Here is a 15,216-nt window from a genome sequence, read left to right as displayed (position 1 = left end):
CAGACTACTAACATTACTTACCTTTGGTTTTCTGGCTGATCAAGGGTTACTGGGAGCTGGATAACCCCTTGGTTAGAACTGCAGCAGTGAATATACTCGTAACATCTACATTTATGGTAAGTGTACACAACTGTACTTTCTTTCACTGCATCCTACCATCCCTTTCTGGAGACTTCACAGATTGTCACTATTTATTCTTATTGAAACTCTTCTAGCTTCAACATGGTTGTCTTCATAAGTATGAAAGTCTTTTTTTTTTTTTTTTTTTTTATTTCCCGTTGCCATGCTTTTATAAAAATTTTTTTTCATAAAATTTCTGAATCTGTAATTGCTGCCTATTTTCGTTACATGTGAGTTTGGCAGCAGCCCTTTCTACCTTCCAAGTCATATCTCTGGTCTGTCTCCTTGTCACATTTTCCCTTCTGGGTCCCCCAGATACATCCCTCACTGTTGCAAAAAAATTCAGTCCTCCCCTAGAAGTAATCCCTGCTGAAAGTTGATTGTGGAGCATAAGAATTTTGAAAGAGATGTTATCCATTCTCAAACCCTATATATTGATTTTACATTTAAGTTCTTAAAATTGCTAGTTCCACTATGCGTTTAATTGTGTTTTTTTTTTCTGAACCTGAGACCATTCACATTTGATGATGAATTGGGGAAAACACTGTTTTATTCCCACCTGTTAGTTTTTTCTTTTCCCGTCTTTTCACGTCTGTCTCCAGCTTGTTGCATGCAGCCACTAAAGCTTGGCAAGTGCGTCCTTTTTTTATATACAGGGTGTGGTGTCCCCCCCCCCCTCTCCAATTTGAACCTGTCACACTTTCAAGCTTTTTATTTAAACCCCAACACCCATACTGTTAAAGGCACTATACAGTTGTGGGTTGAATCCTCCTGATTGGAACAATTGTCCCAGTTTGACAGCTTCGTCCTGATGTAGCATAGATAAACTTAGATTTAGGTTAGGCAAATAGTCTCTACTCTTGCTTCCACTAATTGCTGTTCATCCTTGTGTTTTACTCCCAGATGTTAGTCTGTATTCTTTCAGGAAACTAACTTCTAGCTTTTAAAGTGCACTGGTTATCTTTAAAGCTAAATTGTACACTTCTAGTTGTATGCAGTGACTAAAGTTGAGTTCCTTTTTCTTGCTCCAGACCGATGTCAGAAAAAGTTGATTGTATTTTTGTGGGAAGCAAATACCTCCTTAAGGATTTTCATTCTTACTACATTCCTTGCCTAGGCCCTGACCACGACATTGCTAGTTGTTGGTTTTGTGCTAGATTTAACCAACGCACCAAGCGTCTGTACGATTTTGCATTTCATTACTTTGGCAGAAGATTTAATCATAATAATGCTGTCGGAACAGCCAACTACCGGAGTTTAAAAAAATGCAAAGCAAGGAAAGGACAGGCATCAGAGGTCCAAAACCAATGAGGCTTCTAGGCCAGTCGCCAGTTCTCAGTGAGGCACTTTCGCATCCCCTGACAACCACTACTTTAGAGCTGCAGGCCAATACAGACTCTCACGTGAAGTCAACCAGGCCTACAGAAACTCTAGGTATTGGACCTTCGGACCCATCTGAGGGAATGGTTTCCAGAGCCGCTGAGCAGGCATCTGCTTCGGAGGGCGTTTTCAGGCCTACATAATTTGTTAAAACTACTTTTGCTTCAAAGGCAAAGACTAAAGCAGCTTTAAAGACAAAACTGGTAAAACAGCCCCATGGACAGGCCTCCATGCCTAAAAAAAAAATTGCTCAAAATGACAGAAGACCCTGATTATTTTTATCAGGGTTTTCATCTAGGCAAGAGAATATGAATCTTCAGATCAGGTTTCCATTTCATCAGATTCCTCTTCTGATCAGCAATACTCTCTCTTCCTCATGAGGATTCTGATGTTGAAGAATCTATCCCCTCAGCTTCTCCTGAAGATTATTCTTTTAGGGAAACACTGCATACCATGAGGGAGCATTTCCGCCGGGAGAGCCAAGATTATTCAGACTCTAAGAAAAGGCTCAGACTCTTACTGCCTCAATACAGGCCCCTTGCTCTTCCACCTGTGCTAGATATTGTAGATGTATTTTCAAAGTCCAGTCTGACTCCTTACTTCCAGCTTCTGTTTAGTCAGACGGATACTACAGGGTTCCAGACTCCCACAATTTTTTTTTTAAACCCCACTGATGACCCAGGGACTATCTCTCAGGGTCCCAAGGGGGTCAAGGCTTCCACCACAAAAACCCTAGCCCTCTGACAGATTCCAGGGCACTGGAGAGAGGGGGGGAAAAAAGATTTACTCTTCTGCTACCTTGGCTATAAGGGCTTTAAATTCAGTTTCATATGCTTAAATATCAGCAGTGCATGGTCACTGCTTAAACAGAAAATGTTGACAAATTCGGAATGTGCAGAAAATGAAGAAATGCAGGATTTATGCTTTCCAACGTGTTCAGCTGCATGCAATACTTTACAATGAATGTGGTTTTGATTCTTTGGAGGCCTCCTGCAGAGCCACTGTTATGGGTTCTGTAATTCGGAGGCATGCTTGGTTAAAGGAACAGAATCTGCCTGATCATGTTAAAGCAAGATGCTCCATTACAGCATGATACCTTGTTTGGTGTTAAAGCAGAAGAGGTGTTGAAAATGGAGGACAAAGCCAACTGTATGCTAACGGTCAAGGATTTCTTACAGGTACAGCCTTCAAGATTTAGCAGACACTGGCCTGCAAAGAATTGGTCTTTTCCAGTGTCAGGCCACAGAGGCAGATCCCAAATCCAAGGCTCATACAGGTCTAAACAATGGGGCTTTTCTACCTCCAAAAGCGGAGAAGACAAATTGCAGCCATACAGGTAACAGTCCCAATGATTTCCCCCTGCCTGCACCAAGCACTTAACTTCTGATAGCACCTTTAGGGGGAAGGCTAGCACTTTTTTCTCAATTGGCACCTAGTCACCCAGGGCAAATGGGTCTTTAACATAGTGTCACAAGGTTACAGGTTCCACTTCACACCCTGGCAAGGCCAAATGGTATGCCAGACCTGCCAAAAAAATCATTGGGCAGAGGCACAAAAGCAGGTTTCTTCTCTCATGGACATGAGGGCCAATCAGCAGGTACCACAGCAAGAGCAGGGGCAAGGTACCACAGCAAGAGCAGGGGCAAGGTACCACAGCAAGACTTTTCTTTGTGCCCAGAAAGACGAGGCCTGGAGACAAATACTGGACCTATCTACTCTAAACACATACCTGGATATTCCAAAATTCAAAATGTTGATTCTGCAGCAGCTTCTGCCTAAGCTGGGCAAGAAGGCTTGGCTTGTAACTTTAGCTAAAAGAGGCATACCTGCATGTCCCAGTCAATCATGCAGAAGATAGCTCAGATTCATAGCTGGCTCGATGCACTACCAATTCTCTGCACTGCCCTTTGGCTTATCTACTGCGCCCAGGGTCTTCAAAAAATGCCTGGCACAAGTCATTGCATTTTGCAGACAGAGGAATCCAAATATATACCCCTTACTTGGACGACTGCCTTATTCTAGCAGAGAACAAGGACATACTACTACAGCATCTGGCATTTGTAAAAAGATTAACATGCCTAGGGTACACAGTAAACAAAAATAAATCAAAACTTGTACCCTCTCAAGAGATGATGTTCCTGGGTGCAAGTTTAAATGCAACTGCCCAGATGGCTTGTCTCGCGCGAGACAAAGGCAACTGACTGCTTATTTCAGAATGTTGGCAACAAACACCCAGTTAACTGCAAGAAAAATTCTGCAGGCTTTGGGCTTCATGGCATCTTGCATTCTGCTAGTTCCATATGCAAGACTGCATGTGAGAGAACCTACAATGGTATCTAAAGTGTTTGGACTCAATATTGCCATAGCCTGGAAAAGATTACACTCATTCCCTGCCTGCAACAGGAGTTTTGATGGGCAAAGGCCTGTCACCACAACAAGGGGCAGCCATTCAATTAAGATTCATGCCTCTGCCATTTCAGCTCATTGCAATACAGAGCCACCTATTTTTTCCTCATCCTTTTAAGGCAGTACCTCAGAGGAGCCAAAAACTTACTGCCTCCAAGGAGATCACAAATACCTGCATGGGACCTCAATGGAGTCTTGGAAAAACTCACTCTGCCTCCATTTGAGCCAGCCGCTAAAACAGATAAAATTTTTATCATGGAAAAACAGCTCTGCTTCTAGCAATAACCTCTGCAAGAAGAGTCTGAGCTACAAGCACTCATGGCTGTGGAACTTTATTTTCCATCCAGATAGGGTTTCTCTAAAGACAAACCCCACATTTATGCCAAAGGTAGTGTCCACTGTGGCCCTCAACCAATCTATTAATTTGCCTACCTTTTATCCCAACCCACAGAAAAAGGGTGAAACTTTTGCATTCTTTGGACATGCACAGACAGCTGCGCTTCTACTTGGACAGAACCAAGTCTTTCAGAAAGACTGAGCTTTTCCTTGTGATCCTGCAGCATATGCTGCCAGTAATTGCTATCTCAAAGCAGACTATTTCAAAGAGGATAGGTCACTGCATTCCTTTCTGCTATTCTCAACATGGCAAATCGGTGCCTAAAGGCATTAGGCCACATTCAACCAGAGCAGCAGCCACTTCAGCCTTCCTCAGAGGAGTGCCAACCAAAGACACATTTTAGAGGCTGCAACCTGGAGTTCAGTGCACATTTTTTTTTTTTTTTTTTTTTTATATATATATACAAAGCATTACCACTCTACTCCAAATCCAGGGCAGGCTTTGCCACTGCAGTCCTGCAGGGCCTCCTAGCTGCTCCTAATTCTATTTAGTTCCAGCCTCCCAACCTTAGCTTTGGGATTCAACCCAATTGTAATGACTGCAACATTAAAACACTATGAACATAGTACAGTTGTGCACCTACCATAAATGTAGATGTTAGTGTATTCACTGTTGCAGTTCAGGTTACCCACCCTCCACCCCCCTTATCTGTACTTCTCTATACTATACAACCTATGGTGTATTTGCTTGTAGATGGAAACTTGTTACTTGGTGTATGCCTGCTTTATAGACATATTTTTAGCCTACCCTTTTGGGGGCACCTGACATCTGGGGCAAGAAACTGAAGAAAATGGCGTCTGCTGCATCTTTTATACCCTTGGCACACTGACTTCAGGGAGGAGGTGACAGCAACCAATGCCGGGCCTAGATTTGGAATTCAGGCAGTCTGCGGGTAGCCTGCCAGCAGGATAACCCAGATGTGCTGCAGTCATCACTCTTGGGTTATCCTGCTGTCAGGCAGTCCCGCAGTCGGCCCGAGTTCCAAAGTCTTGGTCCGGCGTCTGTTGCTGTCGCTTCTTCCCTGACAACAGTGCACCAGGGGTGTGTACAATGCATCTAACGCCATTTTCTTCAGTCTTTCTTGCCACGCGGTGCTCAAAGCAGAAGCAGTTCGCAAGTGCCGGTCGGCAAACTCCTGAGATTTTCAAATCTAATTTCAGACTGAAGTCTTCATAAAGCTAAGTAACCCATTGGGGAACCTTTTCTTGCCTCAGTCCGATGTCAGAAAAAGTTAACTCTTGCGTTTCTTGTGGGAAGCAAATATCTCATAAGGACTTTCATTCTTATTGTATTCCTTGCCTAGGCCCACACCACTATGTCGAAGGTTGTCTGGTTTGTGCTAGGTTTAACTATTAAAACATCTGTTTGATTTTGCCTGACATTTTGGTAGGAAATTTAATACCATGCTGTCGAGCAACAGACTACCAGAATGCATAAAAACACAGATAAGGACAGGCAGCTGAAATCCAAACCCGACTCTGAGACCTCTGCTAGGCCAGTTGCCGGTTCTCCGGTTTTCAGTGAGGTGCCTACGCAGTCTCTGACTACTGCTGATTTAGAACCCTAGGCGACATCCAACTCTCAAGCGGAGATTACTAGGCCTCCACGACCTTTACCTTAAGGCCCTTCGACTCCATACCTGAAGGAGATTCCAGTGCAGTTGAAATGCCTTAAGTTGTAGAAGTAGTCTTCAGACTACACTCTCAATCCTATGCAAAACTGAAAACTCCTTTTAAAACAAGACTGCACAGCAGTCTCAAGTACAAGGCCCCATGCCTAGGAAACAGATGCTAAAGACTTAATTACCATAATCGGGGGTATGGGGGTTCCCATCCCCCTCCTGATAGAAGGCCAAGGCAGGAGAAGGACTATTCTTCCTCTGACCAGGTTTCAATTTCCTCAGACTCTTCTGAGGAACAGGAATATTCCTTTCCCCCTTATGAAGATTCTGATGCTGAAGAGTCTCTCCCTTCTGCATCTCCCCCAGAAGACTACTCTTTTTTGGAGAAATCTTGCATACTATGAGGGAACACTTCCACTGGGAAGGCCAGAATTACTCTGATTCTAAGAAAAGGCTCCGTTCCTTTTACTACCCCAGCACAGACCACTTGCAATTCCACCTGTTAGACATCGTGGATGTTTATTCAGAATCTAGCCTTAACCCAGATTCACTACCTTCTGCACCAGCCAAACCAGACAGATACTACAGAGTCCCTGACTCTCAAATTCCTGTGTAAAAGCCCTGTTGCTGACCTAGAAACCATTTCCCAGGGTCCCAAGGCCTCTCTTGCTAAAAATCCTCTGCCCTCTGAAAGGTATTCTAGAGCACTAGACAGATGGGGAAAGTATGTACCTCAGCTACTCTAGCTATGAGGACCTTAAATTGTCACATGGTGAAATATCAACAATCTCTCTCAAAACAAAAAATGCTCGCACTTAAAGACCAGCCAGATTGTAAAGACAAGATTTGTTGCATTCAACTGAACAAGTGGGAAAACATACTTTGCAATGTGGATTTGATTCATTGGAAGCTTGTAGAGCAGCAGTGACAGGGTCTGTCATACGTAGGCATGCTTGGTTAAAAGAATAAACTTTACCTGATCATGTTAAAGCAAAGTTATTGGATGCACCCTTACAGCAGGATGTTTTATTTGGTGTAAAAGCAGAAGAAGTTTTAAAGAAAATGGAGGATAAGGCAAAATCTATGCAGACGGTCAAGGATTATTTTTACAGGTTCAACCTCGTTTCAGCAGAAATTGGCCAACCAAAAACTGGTCCTTTCCAGCTTCTGCCAGTCCAGAGGGCAGATACAGATGCCCAAGAGGCAGAGGCCAGCCACAAGGTTCTTACCAGACTCAACCATGGAGTGCCACAACCCAAAAAGAAGACTGGTCTCAAACTACAAGAAGACAAACAATGACTTGCCCCTTAGACTACCAAGCAAAACCCTCTTGGCAGCTCCCTTGGGGGGGACTAGCACTTTCTGCAGACAATTGGCACATAATCACAAAAGACAAATGGGTCCTAAATATTGTATCTCAAGGATACAGGTTCCACTGCCACGGATAAAAGGAATGCCAAACCTGCCACCAAATCAATGGGCAGAGGCTCAAAAGCAAATTTCAGCTCTCATGGACATGAGCCATTCAGCAGGTTCCTACACAGGAGCAAGGACAAGGATTTTACTCTGTTTCTAGTTCCCGAAAGGACAAAGCCTGGAGACCCATTCTGGACCTCTCAATTCTAAACATACCTGGAAGTACCCAAATTCAAGATGCTAACACTACAGCAACTTCTTCCCATGCTGGGCAAGAAGGCTTTGCTAGTAATGGACCTCAAGGAGACATACCTGCATGTCACTGTCAGACCATTGCAGAAGATACCTCCGATTTTATTCCAGGTTCAACCCATTGCCAATTCTCTGCACTGCCCTTTGGCTTATCTACTGCGCCCAGGGTCTTCACAAAATGCCTGGCACCAGTAATTGCATACTGCAGACAGAGGGATTCAAATGTATCCATACCCGGACGACTGCCTTATTCAAGCAGAAAGCAAGGACATTGTATTAAAGCATCTGGCGTTTGTCAAAAACCTACCAAGTTGCCTAGGGTACACAGTAAACAGTCAAAACTAGTGCCCTCACAAGACACACTATTCCTGGGTGCCAGCTTAAGTAAAACAGCCCAGATGGCTTATCTCACGCCAGACTAGCAAAGACTACATTCAATACTTCAAAATGGCAAAGACCCAACTCCCTGCAAGAAAAATTCTGCAGGCCTTGGGATTCATGGTATCTTGCATACTACTAATACAATTTGCAAAACTGCATGTGAGGAAATTACAATGGTATCTGAAAAGCGTATGGACTCGCCACAGCTTGGAAACAATTTTTCCACTCATTCCCTGCCTTCAACAGGAGTTTCTATGGTGGGCTCAGGCATGTCACCTCAACAAGGGTCAGCCTTTTACCTTACCCACAGCCAGGCAAACTATATAACAGATGCTTCGGATTATTCTTGGAGCACACATGGCAGGACAGTGTATTCAGGGCAAATGGTCTGCAAACCAAAGGCATCTATATATCAAGCAAAAAGAGATGCTAGCTGTACAAAATGCCCTAACAGCTTTCAAGGACCTCCTACATCCAGGACAACTAATAAAAACTGACAACACCACAGTGATGTGGTACATAAGCAAGGGGGCGCAGACTAGCAATGACCTTGTGGAACACAGCACTGACCTACCAAGTTCAACTACAAGCGCAATTCCTGCCAGGAAAGAAACACACTGGCAGATCTAAGCAGAAATATATCGCAGATCTTCACGAGTGGAAACTAGATCCATAAATATTTGCAATGATTCAAAAATGGAGTCCAGACATCTGTTTGCCCCCCCCCCCCCCAAAACTACCAACTACAGAAATTCTGCACAAGGACATACCACACTAGCTTGGAAAGTGGACTCCCTCTCATTCAGTTGGAAAACAGTGTGTGCCTTTCCTCCACTGCCTCTTCTAGCAAAGGTGCTGCTGAAAGCCAGATTAGAGAGGCCACAAATGATACTCATTGCTCCAGACTGGCCACGCCAACACTGGTATCAAATACCAAGTAACATGGCTCAAGGCCCACCATGCATTTCGCCTACAATTCCTCACCTGCTCACTCAGCAAAACAATCTGATTCTACACGGCCAGCTCAAGACTTTAAATCTGGCTGCATGGCAAATTGCCTAAATAACCAGTCAAACACTTCTCTCTAAAGCTGTGATGGACGTCCTTCTGGAGGTCAGGAGGCCCACCACCAGGAAAGTCTATTCAGACAAATGGAAAAGATTCTGCAACTGGAACCAGGCTAAAGGCCAAAATCCCCTTTCTCGAATATTCCTTATTCTTCAATATTTAACTGAGATGTTGCACAAAGGACTTTCCTTATCTATTAATATCCACACCTCTGCTATTTCAGCTCAATACAACATGGATCCTCCTATATTTTCACATCCATTACTAAGACAGTTCCTCAGAGGGGCTAAGAACACAAGACCACCCCGGAGAGCACCAACACCAACTTGGGATCTCAACTTTGTTCTGGAAAAGCTTACACTTCCCTTTGAACCAGCTTTCACAGCTGATCTACAGTTCCTATCGTGGTAGACTGCCCTGCTGCTAGCAATAACTTCAGCACGAAGAGTCTCGGAACTACAGGCCCTAATGGCAGTGGAGCCTTTCATCATTTTTCATCAAGGTGGTCTCTTTACGAACTAACCCTTTGTCAAAGTTGGTATCCACTGTGGCCCTAAACCAAACAATTTGCCCACCTTTTATCCAAACCCCCAGAACAAAGGGGAATGGCTCCTACACTCTTAGGACATTCACAGGCAATTACGTTACTTGGATAAAACTAAGGCTTTCAGAAAGTCTGACCAGCTCTTTGTATCCTATGCTGCAGGATCTCAAGGAAAAGCCATCTCAAAACCATTTCAAAATGGATAGGACATTGTATCAATTTCTGCTACACACACCATGGGAAATCTGTACCTGGTAACATCAGGCCCCATTCCACCAGGGCTACAACAGCAGCCTTCCTCAGAGGGGTACCAACCAAGGATATTTTGGAGGCTGCAACTTGGCGTTCAGTGCACACCTTCACCAAGCACCATCACTTGCCTCTATACTCTAAAACCAGAGCTGGCTTTGCCACTGCAGTTCTGCAGGGCCTACTAGCCTCTCCAAACCCTGTTTAGTTCCACCGCCCATCCTTAGCTTTGGGATACGACCCAAGAGTGACTGCAGCAGTGTAACACTAACATGGTACCGTTTTGTACCTACCATAAATGTAGCAGTTAGTGTTCACACTGCTGCAGTCCAGGTTACCCTCCCTCCATCTCCTCTGAACTAGCTGGACTTATCTATTCCTTTCTATCCTATACAACCTCTGGTGTATTTGCTTGTGACTGAAGGTATTTTATTTTTAGATGTATATTTTTATATAGCAATATGTATTGCCTATCTGTTGGTGGCACCTGACATCTGGAGCAAGAAACTGAAGAAAATGGCATCTGATCATCTTGTATACCCCCTGGCACACTGTCAGGGAAGAAGCGACAGCAACTGACGCTGGACCAAGACTTTGGAACTTAGGCCGACTGCGGGACCACCTGGCGGCAGGATAACCCAAGAGTGACTGCAGCGGTGTGAACACTCTAACATCTACATTTATGGTAGGTACACAACTGTACTTTACTAAAATTGCTTGCCCTTGTACCCTTTTTATTTTCTCTGACTATTCAGACTTCAGTTTATTCCCTTTGTGTGGTCTCCTTGTTTTCATGGAAACCTGACAATAGTGCAAGTTGCAGCCAAGAGCTACTGTACAGAGTGCTCCTTTGCTATATGAAAACTCTTAATTACACTTTATCCCTGAAAGCCTACCTAGTTGCACAAAAAACCTTGTAAGCAGAGGGCAGAGGGCGTTAATCCAGACTGTCATCCATAGAAAAGTAACGGAACACGTCTACTCTACATGATCATTGAGCGCTCTCCCCCTATCCCAACAGTGCAGGATTGCATATTGCCCTACCCTCTACATTGTAATGTCTGCATTTCTTACAACTGAAGAATCTACCTCAAAACAATCACTGAAGATGCTTTACTATGCATGTTTATACTATTGAATGTTTTAGGCAAATGTGCCCTTCCAAACTGACATGACGTGGGGTATATGCTTTTCAGTCCCCTCGAGTTTTAGTAAAAAAAACCTTCCAAAAATGTGAGGATGGAGCATGAAGAGACTTCAGCTTTTTTCAAACTGCCGATGAACCATCTCCTAGTTGGCTACTGTTCATTTTGATCCCTGACTAACCTGTTTATATATGAAGCTGTTTTAAATCTACCTTTTGTTTTGCAGTTGATACTGCAATGTTTTTAATCTGCTCTAAGTACTTTTTCTCTACTGCAAGCCATCTCTTGCACTAAAGCTGGAACTGTAGTGCTTTTGCTAAGCAGCTGCAGGCTTCTTATTTGGTAAATTTTTTTCTTTACATTTTCTTTTAGTTTATTTTTTGATTCTGAGACGCTACTTTACTGGCATTCTACTTGGTAGACTGGAATGGTTATTTCGAAGTTGTGGAATACTAACTTGAAAGTTTATCTTGTTGGCTCCTGTAAGTTTTGGGAGCTGTCAAAGGCATTGCACATGAGTAGGATGCATGCTGCATATAGTTCAAAATACTGTTCATTGCAAATCTGGCCTTGATTGCTGACGTATGTTGGTATTCAGTTTTTTTTTTCTGGTTATGGTGGCTGCCATCCTGGTGTCTGAAGCATTTTGTCTGGGGATGTCTACATGCTTACACAGCCCATTGACATGAAGTCTTAAGAATTACCTATTTAGCCTTCCTCTGATAAAGGAGTTTGTAAAGGGTAGAGAAGCCCAATCTCTAGTTACTGATCAGTTGGAGCAGGTCACTCACCTTAAGATTGCCTCAAAGGATTTTTAGTACCCCCCCACTGCAACTTGGCATTTGCCCACAGTGTGTGAACATCCCCAGAGGTGCATTAGTGGCTTGATATCTTTCCATAAGATTGACCATGCCCTGATATCAGAGTGTGAGGGTGCCTTGAATTACGCATCCTCCCCAGGTTATGCTGCAAATCTTGAGGATTCATAATTTTCTTGTTTGAGTGATGTTGGTACTGCTTGCATCCAGGAGCAGATGTACTGTGTGCTTGTCTGTGCTGGGCCCAATTTAGTGTGTTAATTTGCCTACACTTACTGATTGTTGGGTCATATTTACACTTTAATAGTACAGGACCCTTGAGGTTGTCTTGGCATTGTATGAACATTGATTTTTCTGAATCTTGCTTCTAGGCGCAGTCTTGTACAAGCTGTGAGGATAATGCTACTGCTACAAGCTATTGTGTGGAGTGCTTGGAATGGCTCTGTGATGCTTGTGTGGAGGCTCATCAGCGGGTAAAATTCACAAAGGACCACACTGTGAGGAAAGAAACCCCCAGGCCTGGAGGTAACTACATGCTTTTTCTTACACTTGTACAAAAGACTGACAAGCCATGGGAGTGGTTAAAGTGCAATACACGTTGAGTGATTTTTAGCTTGCAATTTGTTTTATTCTGTGCCTTTTTAGCTCCACATTAATGCAAGGCAGGTTGATACAGCTGCTGTGCCGTTTGGGCCCTTTACTACACTTGGCACCCTTAACATTGGCTCTCATAGGAAGTTAAATGCCCAAGGGCTGAACCTTGTAATGCACTGCTACTGAGCCCACCCCAGTCTTCTGGGTACCATTTGTTAGCCAGTTTGCTATCCAGTGAGTTGTAGTCTGTGGAACGTTCATTGCTTTTTGTGACGTCTAGATATGCAAGTTTAAGTTTTTTTCTGTTCATTGCTTCACTCTCCAAAGATTTATCAGTTTAAGTAGGCAGGACCTGCCCTTAATCTATACACTCTTGACAAATCCAAATTGGGTAGGGTTGTGTCCTTAATTTCATAATCCTTATTTTACAGGTGACTGGTTAGGCTTGTGGATCTGTATTTACCAGAATCTGAAGCCCTATCTTTGTACATGAGGAAGGATTGCTGAGGTCTTCATTTATCCTGACGTTCTTGTTGGTTTCTGTAGGAGAATTTAGAACAGCGATGTTGTAGACTGACCAGTAGGTAATAGCCCATTGGTAATGCAGTAGGGATACTCAATGTACTTCGGGCTACAGCCATGCATCCAAGACAACATGGAGGAGGAAACTTGTGTAACCTTGCACCTTTATAGCTTTCGTAGTCTTCAAACCAGATTGGTAACACTCTTGCATATCCTGATCTTTACAGTGATGTGATCTTTAACAGATGCTGATCTCATGCAGCCTCTCCTTTCACATGTACACTCCTGTTTACTTTTCACCTTGTGTTTTGCCAGGCAGAAGTTCTTTTGAGTACCACCTGTCAGTTTGCTATATGTTTTAATGGATATTTAAAGTAGGGGCACTATTTTCCTGTCAGTTTAAAAGGTTTGAAAAACATTTCTGTGGTTGGCAATGGTGCTCTTACTGTAACTTTTTTATTATTTTTACATGTTTTTACCTGCTTTTGCTGCTGGTTTTTCCTGGGGAAAGAACCACCTTTTTTGCTTACCACTGCTGCATGTGGGTAACTGGCCACAGCTTGTTCTCGGACAATTTAAGATCCCTCTGGTGTAATGCCTACAGCCACCAGTTATTCACATTCTTTGTGGTTGTTGGGGTTACCTCAGTGGTAAGTGAGAGCGCTTCCCTGTTCAGAATATTATCCCCTTCTTTGTGGAGGCTTCTGCTAACATTAATTCTACTGTTGGCACCACTTTCCTGCCAAAAAGATATTTGCTACTTGTTTAAGCGCGAGTAGTTTTACTTGGGTCTTACTCTTAATTCAGGCTGTTGATCGTTGTAAGGCGATTCTTGTAAGTGATCTCTCTTCCTAAGAGAGATTCTGAATCTGGACAGCAAGGTGAAGGAGCACAAGTTTTCTCCTAGAGTTCATGTCCCATTTTGCCGCCTTGATCAGCTGACAGGACTCCCAAGAAGACAAAGGCCGCCTGTCATGGACAATGTATTCCTGTGTGCTTTTCCACCCTTTCCTGTAACCAGGTTACTTAAGATACGGAAGGAATCTCCAAAATCATTGTGGTGACTTTCTGGCCCAAAATCATTGTGGTGACTTTCTGGCCCAGTCAGCAGTGGTTCTCTTTTAGAAATTATGTAGTAAGTCAGGGTAATTTTCCATATAGCTAAGACTAATGTCACTGCTACAGTAGTCTTAGCTACAGATGTGCAGTTGCATAAGTAAAGTTGCCATAATCACAGCTGCAGTAGCCCTTGTTCCTTGCCCTTGCCTCCGTTTTTAACTTTCTGATTTGTAGCAGGGAATGTTCTGTACCGGTGCCTCAGGCATAAATTTCTTGACACTGGGTTGCTTGCTCACCCTAATCTGAAGGCTGAAATGGTATCTTAGATTAGTACTAGGCTAACTGTCTTTGTGAGCCATTTTAAGCCTAGCCAATTATCCCATGTGAGTGTCAAACCCTGTACCTTGTGTCTGGAAGGTAAACACCTGAATCACGCCAACCGTTGGGTAAACTGGCTAGTTGATTGTTATTTAGGCCTAGTCAATGTTCCTTGCAAAGGTGAGAATTTTACCTTTTGTCCGAGTTGAGCACCTTGACCTTTATACCAACTCTTTCAAGCATGTGTTTTCCTAGAACTTTGACAACACTGTGTGTAGGAACCAAACATTTAAATGTAGCAAAACTAGCTTTCCTTGTGGAAACTGGACCAAAATAAAGTTGTAATTTCCAAATTTCATACCTTTTGTATATTGATGGTGGTATGCCTTGTTGAAGGTCCATGCATCAGTTTTGCTGTTCCTGTATTGGTAGACTGTAAAGCAGTTCCTCGAGGGTCCTACCTTTTTTAAAATCACTGTTGGGCCCTAGCTGTGCTTTACACAAGGTACCACTGTCAGGAAATACTTGTAGTGACTTTGTAAAGGCTTCAGAACTGCGGGCCTTTGGGTGCAGACCCCATCTGGGGGGGGTGTATAGCTGCCTGGTCATTTGTCTTTTTAGTATGCTGTCTTGGCAGTATAGCTGTAGCCATTTTATAGGGCGTATAACACTTTGACAGGGTCTGCTAGTTCCGCTCTGGGTCTGCTATAGTAGTGAGTGATCGCAGGTGCATTAACTTCCTTTTCCTGTTCTATGTAGTTGGGAGGGGTGAATTTTCCTGCCTTCTGCTAATCTTAAAGGCACATATCACAAGTAGCACTGAAACCAATTTTGAGGATATTGCTGTGCTGCCATATCTTGGGGGTGTATATGCCATTTGGGCAGGTTGTGCTATGGTCGTGGCTTACATCTCTGGAGGCAGCTTG

General features: G+C 43.5%; 1 protein-coding gene across 2 annotated transcripts in view; it reads left to right on the top strand.

The window, feature by feature from the left end:
* Positions 1-15,216, top strand: part of TRIM28 (tripartite motif containing 28) — a 689,781-nt gene that overhangs the window by 33,747 nt on the left and 640,818 nt on the right. For both annotated transcript variants that reach the window (XM_044058953.1, XM_044058952.1), the window contains exon 3: positions 12,169-12,322. In XM_044058953.1, coding sequence (XP_043914888.1) covers positions 12,169-12,322 — 154 coding nt within the window. The remainder of the gene's footprint in view (positions 1-12,168; positions 12,323-15,216) is intronic.

The sequence above is a fragment of the Protopterus annectens genome, chromosome 17.part0, assembly GCF_019279795.1.
Source record: "Protopterus annectens isolate FY-2018-M chromosome 17.part0, PAN1.0, whole genome shotgun sequence".
Taxonomy (NCBI): domain Eukaryota; kingdom Metazoa; phylum Chordata; order Ceratodontiformes; family Protopteridae; genus Protopterus; species Protopterus annectens.
Note: the sequence above shows the minus strand (reverse complement) of the source record. Positions and strands in the feature narration are given on the sequence as shown.